At 37.2% G+C, this 10,927-nt stretch overlaps 1 protein-coding gene across 2 annotated transcripts; it reads left to right on the top strand.

The window, feature by feature from the left end:
- Positions 1 to 3,705: 3,705 nt before the first annotated feature.
- LOC132179633 (SEC12-like protein 2) lies at positions 3,706 to 9,284 on the top strand. Of its 2 annotated transcripts, none has more exons than XM_059592377.1 (10): positions 3,706 to 4,417; positions 4,824 to 4,918; positions 5,356 to 5,506; positions 6,194 to 6,285; positions 6,422 to 6,521; positions 6,971 to 7,046; positions 7,151 to 7,271; positions 7,773 to 7,889; positions 7,998 to 8,065; positions 8,913 to 9,284. In XM_059592377.1, exons 1-10 carry the CDS (start codon positions 4,127 to 4,129, stop codon positions 8,996 to 8,998), a joined length of 1,197 nt encoding a protein of 398 aa, XP_059448360.1. In that variant the 5' UTR covers positions 3,706 to 4,126; the 3' UTR covers positions 8,999 to 9,284. The 2 variants fall into 2 exon arrangements, with proteins under 2 accessions (XP_059448360.1, XP_059448358.1); XM_059592375.1 differs by having other exon boundaries at positions 6,389 to 6,521.
- Positions 9,285 to 10,927: the final 1,643 nt, after the last annotated feature.

Here is a 10,927-nt window from a genome sequence, read left to right as displayed (position 1 = left end):
ATGAATAGTAGCAGAATCAGAAGTTTTAAAAGGAGAGGCTTTAACGGATGTGTCAGTGCCATAAGTCTTGATCAATAAATTTTCAAGAGGTAGGTGAGAAGCTTTAACAGTGGTTTTATCTTCCTTAACAAAAGATTTTTTAACAACATTCAAAACATTATTGTTGGGGTAATGGTTTTGAAGAAAATCAAAAAACAGAATATGTTTTTGTGCTTCAATCATTTTTTCAGTCCAACGAATTTTTATAATGGATCTTTCTTTTTTCAGAAAAAGTAGATCTATAGTAATGTCTCAGTGCTTGGTTTTCTTTTGAAGAAAAATCTTTTTGTAAAGCAAGCCAATCAATTTGGGAAAAGAAATCTTTAACAGGAGCATGAAAGACATTTAACTGATGAGGAGGAGGAAGAGGAGCATTAAAATCTAAAGTGGATGGAGATAGAGATCCTCCGTCATCATCGGCTTGATTAGGAGGAGTTTGCTTGGCAGTGTAAAAAGCAGAGGAAACTTGAGAATCATTTGAAACTCCTTTTAGTTTTAAATCAGGTTGAGCAAGAAATTTATCAATATCTTGGTCTCTTCGTTTGAGACCTTCTGAAGTGGTTGAGCCAGCAAAAGAATTTCTTCTTTCATTTGTTAAAAGAGGCCTTCCAATTCTGTTAGTAAGGTTTAAATCAGAAAAACTAATTTTGATAGATCCGTCTAAATACTGCTGGATATAATCAAGATTACTGGTATCATTCACTACTTTGGCAGGCTTAGATACATTTTCCAAGAGCCAATCGTTGGGAAGATTAATTTCATCCCATCGAATCATTCTATGAGTTCGTATATTAGCATCTTGAGCAGAGCTTTGGATCAAAACAATAGAGCTACCAGAATTCTTAATAATAGCTTGAGGATTTAGATTGGTTTTTAACAACTTATAGTAGATATGGTAGATGATAGCAAGAGGCCTGTTACCTTCTTCCATATTATATCCAGAAGTTAAAACATTCAGAGTTAGTGCTTTAAGAATATGAATGTCGTTCAAAGCAAGAGTTAAATTAGGGAAAGTATCAAAATGAATGAGACCATTAAACAAAGAAGATTGAATCATACCAAGAATACTAGTCTGAAAATCAACAAATCTAGCATCACGAAGGCATAATAAAACAGAAGCATTGATGCCTAATCTAGTTAAAGGTTTAACAACAACTTGAACAGATCCGACATGCAGAAATTTATATTTTTTAGCAAGAGAATCATTGACAAATTTTTTATTAAACAATTGAAATTTTTCATTGTTGCCAGAAATGGCAAATGTTTGTTCAACAGTTTTAACAGAGTATTCAGCTTTAAAAGTGGATTTAATCCAAGAGGTAGTATAAACTTCATTCGGGGAAAGCTTGGGAATGTTCCATTTATCAAAACTAAAAGAATTATCATCTTCAACAGAGAAATGTTCTGAATTAACAACGTCTGGGGGTAACGAAGATCTAGAGCTAACGGAAGAACTGGATCTCCACATCTTCAAAAGCTAAAATCTAAAACTTTCTTTTAATCATAGGCTCTTTTCCAAGAACTCACAACACATACCCTTGGCTAAAACTAACCCTTCACCATGCCCTAAGACGCCAAACCCAGGCTTAAGATAGGACTTAAAGGTCAACCGAGGTTACCTAACGGGGTGGTTGGTTTATAACTGAGAAAAGAGAAATAGATCAAAGAAAAGGATAAGATCGGAGCAAATGAAAACACGGAATAACAACTCTTATGGCTCTGATACCAAATAGGGGGAATATATATATATAATGGTGTATATATGAAATGAATATGGATCATATTATATTTCCCACAACATTTCCATCATAGCAATAAAGAAAAAGATAATAATAATAATAATAAAAAGCTAACAAAAACAAAACAACAAAGAAAAAAAAAAACAAAACTCAAAACTACATCATCATTAGATTCATTACAAATCAGGTTCCCATGGGCCATTATGCCCGGTGTTATCCACTTGAAGTTTTGAAGGATCCATGATCTATCCCATATAATCAAATATATGAATTATGAAACACTCAAATATGCTCATTTTTTTACTTCTTTTTTTTTTTTTTTTTAACCGGGTCTGGTAGGTACCCGTCAAATCCGGTTATTATTCGGGTCTGGCGGGTACCCGTCAAACCCGGTTAGTACCCGCCAGACCTGAATAGTAATCGAGTCTGGCGGGTTGACCCGCCAGACATGAAATTAACCGAGTCTTAAACGGGTAGACCCGATTATGCCCCGAACCCGATAAGGCCAAACCCAATACCTGTTTTTTCGTGTCGTGTTCGTGTCGGGTTCATGGGTCGTGTCAAAATTGCCAGCCCCACCTTTTGGTGTCAACCAAACAACTTAAACTTGGTTCCCAAGCAATTTATCATGCAAGGCCATGTGTCATCTTGAGCTTGATGACTTGTCAAACTTTAAAACAAACTCCTCATGCATTTACATTAGAACGTGGTCATAAAAAAATCTACAATTAATCCTCAATGAACCTAAATCTTTTGACTACCATATACCCAAAAATCGTGGCTTACGAACATCATTAACCCATTCAATTAATTTTCCCAAATCACAGGTGCTTTAACTACTCGACAGCTTGACCTATTAAACTTGAAAAAATCATAACATTTTCAATTTAACTCCAAATGACACGAAATTTGGCTTGAAATTTTTCTCATTCAAAGACCCACAAAATATCCAAAAATCATAGCAACCCATAACTTTTTGGTACCTCAAAAGTCCCTCGAAATGCTGTGCCTCTGTTTGACTGAAATTTCTGTTTTGACACTTGCATGTTCTAAAAATCATAACTGCTTCTACAAGCGTCCAAAAATCATGAAACCACTTTTAAAATCTTTATTTCTCATCCTTCTATAAGGTCTTAAAACAATTTTATTTGAAGTTACTCATTGAATTTTTGGTGTCCAAAATAATGTGACTACTCTTTCAATAACCCACTAAATTTCTAACTAGCAATTTCCATCATCTTTCACATTAAGTCTAACTCCATGTAAATTTTAGTAAAATTGCAAATCCTTCTTATCCTTGATGTTAATACCACCTTTATTCAAAGGCATAAATTTCAGGGTATTACAATATTGTTAATTAACATTTAATTATATATATAATTCTTACAATGATGAGTCCATTCCTATGGTGTAAGATAGTATAAAGATGTACGGTGATTGATGATGAGTTTAAAATTCTTAATGAATCCATAGTTCATACATGTTGGGATGTGGTATTCCCTGCACACACTTTTGATGGATGCTACACATCTGAGTGTGGAGGTGGTGCCGCATCCTATGAGACTTGGCGCCAACCTACAAATAGAATAATCCAATTTTTTTTTTGAGAAAGTTATGTGGGTGATAATGTTGGTCGACTTGTAAATTTGGTTAAAAGAGTATAACTCATTAGAGGATCCTTTTTGCTTATAAAAACCGGCGGTTATTAAATAATAGTTAATTACCGGTTAACCACCTAAGCGGTTAGTGAAGGCGATTAACTGATTTTATTAACCGTCTAGGAGGTTGCGCTTAGTGATTTTAGTCCATAACCACTAAAATAGCATTTTTACACATAAATTTTTTAGCCAATTTAATAAAAATATTTTTTTCACCCCTAAATTTGTGAGCGCATTTAATCAAAAGATTTGTTTCGTTTTTTCAGCATTTGGTTTTTACATGCGTTACCGATAAACGGTACGGGAGTGAGAGAGAGAGAGGGTGAGCAAGGGAGGCAGAGCAGCGGGAGAGAGAGTGGACGGAACCTTGCGCCGGAGTGAGAGAGACAGGAGCGACGGAGGGACAGCTTCGCCGGTGACCGAAGAACTCGCCGGAGTGAGAGAGAGGGTGAGAGAGGGAGGGAGAGCAGCGGGAGAGAGTTTAGGTTTTTTGCATTTTTGAATTTGGGGAACGACTGAACGAGTAATACTGTATTAGATTTTTTTTTTAAATAACACGTAAGAGAGAAGTCGGGTATGAGTTGGGTCATGTTGCGACTTTCCTTTATTTCTGAAAGCATTTTAAGCTCAGGGAATTTTTGTCTTTTTTGAGGCCACGGAGAAGCAGATCTCACTCAAAAAACAGAGAAAATGAGAAAGAGCAAGGGCCCAGACAGTCCCAACTTCCAGAAGTACGGCGTGCCGTTCTATTCGGCCGCTTGGGTGCCGTACAAGAGCATCAAATTCGACCAGGAGGAAGATCGGGAGCAATCCACCGATGAAGTTTCCGGAGGCCACGAATCTTCGCCGGCTCCGGAACCGTCTGCCGCCCAGGACTACGTCGTTTTGGCCGGTGGCGGCGGCGAGGGGCGGAGTGGAATCCCAAACGCCGTTGTTCTTTCCCGATTCGATTTCGCATCCAACGTCCTCTCCGATCAGCCAGTAAGAGTTTCTTATTCCGATTTGAATGATTTGGTCACTGAGTCATTTTTCTTCCTATTTTGGTGAATTGTAAGTGGAGTAAAGTTGGGGCTTTATGGATCACTGCGAGTGTTTTGTGTGTGGGTCAATTTTTGGTATCAAATAATGTGTGATTCCTTGGATGCCTAATGTAAAAACTCCAATTTTTTTTTACAGTTAACTTAGTTTTAAATCCAAGATATTTCATGAAGTCAATGAATGTTATTCTTTATGCAATTGTAAGAATGGTGCCAATGCAATCATTCATATTATGTTCAGGATTTCTTTGTATTCCTGGAAAAGAAGAACAGAACTGTGAATGTACTTTCCTTTATTTTATGGTTTGAGATAACGTTTTTGTTGATGCATAAATCGTCTTTTGTTTCAGGTGGCTAAACTTGGAACTGGCTCTGATTTGCCTTATAGAATGGCGGTGCACCCGGGTGGAGATGGCCTCGTTTGTTCATTTCCTAAAAGTTGCAGGTATTCATTATTTCCGTCTTTCTTTGGCAAATTGATAATGATTGTTCAAAAGTATTATTCATAGAGTGCTGAATGCAGCGAAGATTATGTATAGCAGGAAAGTTCAGAGCCTCTAGTATTTTTATAAACATTTTAAGAATGTGTGTTACAGTCTACTCAATTGGTTGAAGATTGTGAGAATGGATTGTTAGAGCTGAAGAAAATAATGTGACAATCCCTTTATACATGGAGAGTGGCATGCAATAGTTTGCAAGTTTCTAATTTTTCTTAGTTTTTGGAATTTTGTTTTTCTTTTTATTTTAGGTGTTCTCTTGTATACTTCTTGTGTACTAGGGTTGTACCCCTCTATGTTTTTACTGAATTTACTTTACTTATATATATATAAAAATCTTTCCAGTTAATTGAGAGTTGTTAATAATTGAGCTTTTCCCATGCAGATGGTATGAATGGGATGGAGAAAAGAGCGAGGAAGCTCATAAATTGTGTCTAAAGTTGTCTGATAATGTGCTCACCCAGTTGGAAGGTGTTGGACAGCAATTGGCGTTGGCATTTAATAATGAGGGTTCTGCACTTGCTGCTGGTGGTGAGGTAGAAACTGTCTTTCCCCCTCTTTTTTTTAATGAATTACTGTCTTTCAGAGAGAGAGAGAGGGAGAGAGAAGACATTTCAAGATCATTATCTTTTTAGCTTCCAATTCTTCATTAGGGAGATGGTCACCTGTTAGTTAAACACGGATGCTTCTTGTATGCCCTCTCTGGGGTGTTCCGGATGTCACCTAACTCTACTTTTGCAACACTCCTCAACCGACTTGATATAATTATTTGGAAAGGTTATATTATATACTTTTCTGTTTTTAATGTAAGCTTACTGAATTTAGCATAATATAATGTTTTTATGTTTGAATAGTATGTGGATTCTATTCTTTTGGTCTCTATTGGTTGCATTTGAATCTTACTAGTCTAAACTTTTGTTAGAAAATACATTGTAGTCGTCTAAATGACCAAGTCAGAATGTAAGTCATGTAAGTTTGCTTTGTACAACTTCTTCTCTTCTTTGTAATATTTTGTCCCCAGTGGGGCCAATGCTCCAGTTTCCTTTTTTAAGACAACATATATTCAAGGGCTGATTTTAGTATATAGTTCAATGGAGTTAAGTGGATTCATCTCTGGACTGAAAGCCAAACTTGCATGGCTGGATTTTTCTTTTCCAAAATTTATGTCTTGGTTCATGTAGATATAAGATGCCTTATGATGATCTGAATTTTTTGCAGTACAGGATGGAAATTTGAGGGTCTTCATGTGGCCTAGCATGGAAATTGTTCTCAATGAGGCCAATGCTCATACTACTGTTAAGGACTTAGATTTCAGGTTTACTAGCATGCACTTGAAATTTTCACTTTTGAACTTGCAAGATCAAGGGGAAAAGAAGTGAAAAAGTAATTTATATATTTTTCCTCTATTTGTAATGAAGCTATGCTGACACGCTGGCTGGCTTGTCTTGCAGCCCTGATGGGAAATATCTTGTCTCCTTGGGAAATCGGGGCCCTGCTAGGGTTTGGGATATGACTTCCTCAACAGTCGTAGCTTCTCTTTCAAAGGAGAATGTAAGCCATTCCCTAAAATTTTTCCATGAGGGAAAATTAATTAATTTTCAACTTCAGTTAAACTAGATTGATACTTGACTTTCTAAAGTTGACAGCTGCTTCCAGTCAATTCGATTTGGTTGATGTTTTAACATCTAGTGCATAGTATTATCAATCATGTTGTACTTATCAAAAAAAAAAGGGAAAAAAAAGGTATTATCAACCGAGTTGTTGTTGGACACCCACAAGCAGAAAGCAGATTACATTATAAAAACTACAAACATCTCAATTGTTCAGTGAGTCAGTTAACCCAAGTTATAAGTGGGATGACTTGACCATGACCTCATATACCGTCCAAATGTATTATAGAAATGAAAATTTTGACTTTTAGAGAATATTCACACTTTTCCTCTGATTTAAGTTGATATTTCAACCTTCTGGGTCGAACTTATAGATTTGTTTACATACAGGATGAGGTTTTTAGCTCGTGTAGATTTTCTGAGAGCAATGATACGAATCGGGTTCTATATATTGCTGCAGTGACAGGTGAACATTCAGATTAGATGCCATCCTCACAGTTTCTTGTAGAAGTTTTTGCCTTCTACATTACTGTTTAATGAGCTGACCAATGTGATTATTATTCTACACAGGTAGAGGTGGAAGCATTGTAACATGGAATACAACCACATGGAAGAGGATGGGATCAAAGCCTGTAGTTCGTGACACAATTTCTGCCTTCAACATTTCACCAGATGGAAAGCTCCTTGCCTGGTAAAATTTACTTGGCTAGTTTGAAGTACTTGAGGACATGAATTGTCACCTTCCTCTTGATTATACTTTTCAAGTTTTGGTATTTGATAGATGTGCTTGTGCCTTATATCATCAATGATTTTCCCATCCGGAGCTATCTACATTAGAGAATCTCAGTGACTAGTGGTCAAATCTTATGATGAAAAAGAATATAATTTAGATGCTTTTGAAGAAATCCTGCAAGGGAAAGTCAGTGGTTTCCAAGACCATTTGCTCAAGGCAGACAATTTATCATGACAGCAATTTTTAGTCTTCAAGATCATCCTTTCTTTACAATAATTACCATCTGTTTGTAGTCTTGAAATAGCTAAAACTTTCTTTCTTGGTTGAATGCTTTGTTCTGAGAAAGAGAAACTAACATTTTCTACCCGTAAGAATGCTTATTGTACAACTATCCAACGTTTACCATGCATCTTCATGAGCTCTTAACTTTTTTTTTCTGATTGTTTGGTTGACATGCAGTGGGACAACTCAAGGAGACATTTTGATTTTAAATTCAACCAGTATGCGGGTTCAGACAATTGTTAGGAAAGCACACCTTGGCTTTGTAACTGCACTTGCATTTTCACACGACTCAAGGTTGTAATAAACATATCTGCATTTTACTTCTTAATAACAATTATGCTGCAGCCATTTCCCTTCCAATAATAAATAATTTGACAGTGAAGCATGTAACTTTGTATACAGGGGTTTGGCTTCTGTATCCCTGGACTCAAGTGCAAGGGTGACACTAATTGAGGACAAGAAGAACACTGGTAAATGTCTCCCCTATTTTTTGATGTGATCAGCGAATTACATATCCCTCTGCTGTTAGGTTGGTAGTGGTCGAACTGCCGTCTATAGCCTAGTAAACCAGTTGCATGATAACACCTGACTTGGGCTCAAATTGCAAACATAGATCTGTAAGCATTAGGCTGGCTTCAGTTGAAAGATAGTTATCTAATGGAAATGACTGAATTTAGAAAGCGTGAATTTAAAAGCTTGTTAACAGGCAGAAAATGGACATTTAACAAAACCTGAGGGGGATGCTTTTAGATATCTAGGAAGAAGTAGGGGTGGCAATTCATGTTCGCTTATCAGGTTTGGGTCGTGTCGAGGTATGGTTATAGAATTATATAGATCAACTCATAACCTAACCAATTTAATTAAACGAGTCAGACCCCTCAATCATAACCCGCTAATTTTATGTTGAGTTCGTGTCGGATTTGCAAGTTGTATAATTAACTATCAACCCGAGGGAAAGTCATATGGAGTTTTCCTTGGTGTTGTGTCATCATTTCCTTTTTTTTTTTTAAATGTTCACGTAATTCTCATTTGAGAGAAAGCACTATGAGTCTGGTTCCTCGACAAGTTTTCTGAGACGAATTGGTACTCTGAGCCACATGTGCTCTCATCTAGTAATTATTTGGGCCAGTATGGCTGGCTTGATCTAATAAATTTCAAGCCTCATTGCATCGGATTGAAATCCAAGCCGTGAACCTGATATTAATTGACAATTTTCCAGAATGGTTTTGGGGAGATGGGATTTGTAATTCTTTCTACGACATATTAAATTATCTAGTGTTGATTGGGATTGGCTCTCATGTCTTGCTTCTTTTCCAGGAGGATTGAGCTTATGGGTCATTGTGTTCTTCATTTTACTTGCCATTGCTGTATATTTTATGAAGAAGGAAGGAATCCTTAGCTAGAGGTTGCAGTTTAATATACTCGCAGAATATGAAAATTGTACCAATAGAACTGTCAAAAGCTTTTTAAATTTGCTTAAGACAGCCTTGGAGCTTATCATAGTATACTGTCCAGTGTCCACATTATTTTAAATCTAAATCTTGTTTTGATAGTCTGTTCAAGCACAATTTTGTTTGTTGCCCCAGTAACATACTTGAGGGATTTCTTTTTTCCTTTTGTTTTTCTTTGTTTTCAATTGATGTTTGTTAGACTGAAATCCTGTAATGAATGCGGCCATTAATTCTTTCATCTCTTGAGTTCTCTTTATTTTTTTTTGGTAAAATAATGTGGATATCAAAAGTGGTGTTTGATTCTATAAAGGGAAAACCTTCTATCAAGTTGCTGTGTAAAAGTGGTGTTTTGCAGCAACCAATAGGAAAAAGACACATCACGTAAAGCACAAAAAATGCACAAAAATAACTTGCAACCTAATACACTTGATTTTGAACTAAAAGAGAGAAAAACTGGAACTCAAAGAGAGAAACAAAGAGACCCGTGGGTCTCTGAAACGCTGGCCGTGGGTCATGCTAGACCCATGGCCGGCCAAACCTAGGGCGAGCTACCCCCAGCCTTGGGAGTGGCTCACCGGCCACCCGCCACCCATTCATCTTTTCCTTCTCCTTTCTCATTATCTTCAACCGACCCACCTCCTTTCTTCCTTTATTTATCTTCCTTCTTTCATTCTTCAACCGACCCACCTCCTTCGAAGGTAAACTTCTCCTTCCTTTAAGCGCTTTGGGTATTTGATTTTGAGGTTTCAAGGGAGTAATTGATTTTAGTTTTCTTCTTCTGCTGTTGTGAAATGGGGATCTTAGAAGTTATTTAGAGGTGGGTTTTGTAGGATTTTTGGTGCTCTGTATTGGCCGAATTGTAAGGGGTTTATGGGTTAATTTCTAGGGAGATTTTTACAAAACAATTCATGGTGCACGGCTGGGTTACAGCAGGCGGTGTCCCTCTCCGATGGATCCCTTTAGGATGATAAAGTCCTAAATGGTTAACCTTCCCCTCTAAGATTTAGTTTTGAATCTAAAAATGAGTTTTGAAATTTTAGAATCGAGTTTTGAGGCTGGGTTTGGCAGAAAAGTGACTAGAGAGGGTGACCCACGGTTGGGTCACAGCTAGACTAGCCGTGGGTCACACTAGACCCACGGCTGGGTTCGGCCGTGACCCAGTCGCTAGGTCACGCCAAACCCACAATTGGTTCTGCCGTGACCTAGCCATGGGTCACGCCAGGGATGCTGGCCGGTGGGATGCTCTCCGCTGTCGTGGTATGCTGGCCGGCACCAGTGGTTTGGTTGTGTGTTTGCCGGCCGGTGGTTTGGTTTTGGGTTTGCTGTTATCTAGTGTTTTGATCTTATTTTGTTAAAATGCAATAGGTAATGTGTCAACACATGAATGAATGCTGCAAAACACCACTTTTAAGGCATGACCTGATAGTAGGGGGTCTCTTCTATAAACGATGCATTTAACGATTTTCAGAAATCCTGCTTGACTAATCCTCCATTTCCATCTAAACGCCTTTTATACTCAATGGGTCCGAAATTGCATTAGGAAATTACTTCAACTTAACTACTACAAGAGGGGTGGCTTCCCTCAATGGATAAGATGATTTAAGGCTTACGTTTTCAAAAGCCATTGCGCTTCAAATAATTATTGAATTAATCTTTTTCAAATAAAAAAGATTTAATAGTTTGTTTGGAATGGTACAGAACGTTGTTCGATGGATGTTGAATGTTAGATATAATTATAATATCTAGCATTAATTACTTCAATGTGACTTGGTAGTTGCACTGTTTTTTTTGTTTTTTTTTTTGGTAACTACATAAACCAACCAACCAACCAACCAGAAACAACAAACTAAACAAGCCTAAAACCTAAACAAGACAGCAAAA

The sequence above is a fragment of the Corylus avellana genome, chromosome ca4 (genome assembly GCF_901000735.1).
Source record: "Corylus avellana chromosome ca4, CavTom2PMs-1.0".
Taxonomy (NCBI): domain Eukaryota; kingdom Viridiplantae; phylum Streptophyta; class Magnoliopsida; order Fagales; family Betulaceae; genus Corylus; species Corylus avellana.
This window is presented reverse-complemented; position numbering and strand designations above follow the sequence as displayed.

What these genes read in the sequence shown, in the direction of transcription:
- LOC132179633 (XM_059592375.1), top strand. Translation starts at nt 4,127, where the DNA reads ATGAGAAAGAGCAAGGGCCCAGACAGTCCCAACTTCCAGAAGTACGGC. An exon ending in GTTAAGGACTTAGATTTCAG is followed by an intron (nt 6,286 to 6,388) that starts GTTTACTAGCAT and finishes TTTGTAATGAAG; the next exon opens with CTATGCTGACACGCTGGCTG. An exon ending in CTTCTCTTTCAAAGGAGAAT is followed by an intron (nt 6,522 to 6,970) that starts GTAAGCCATTCC and finishes GTTTACATACAG; the next exon opens with GATGAGGTTTTTAGCTCGTG.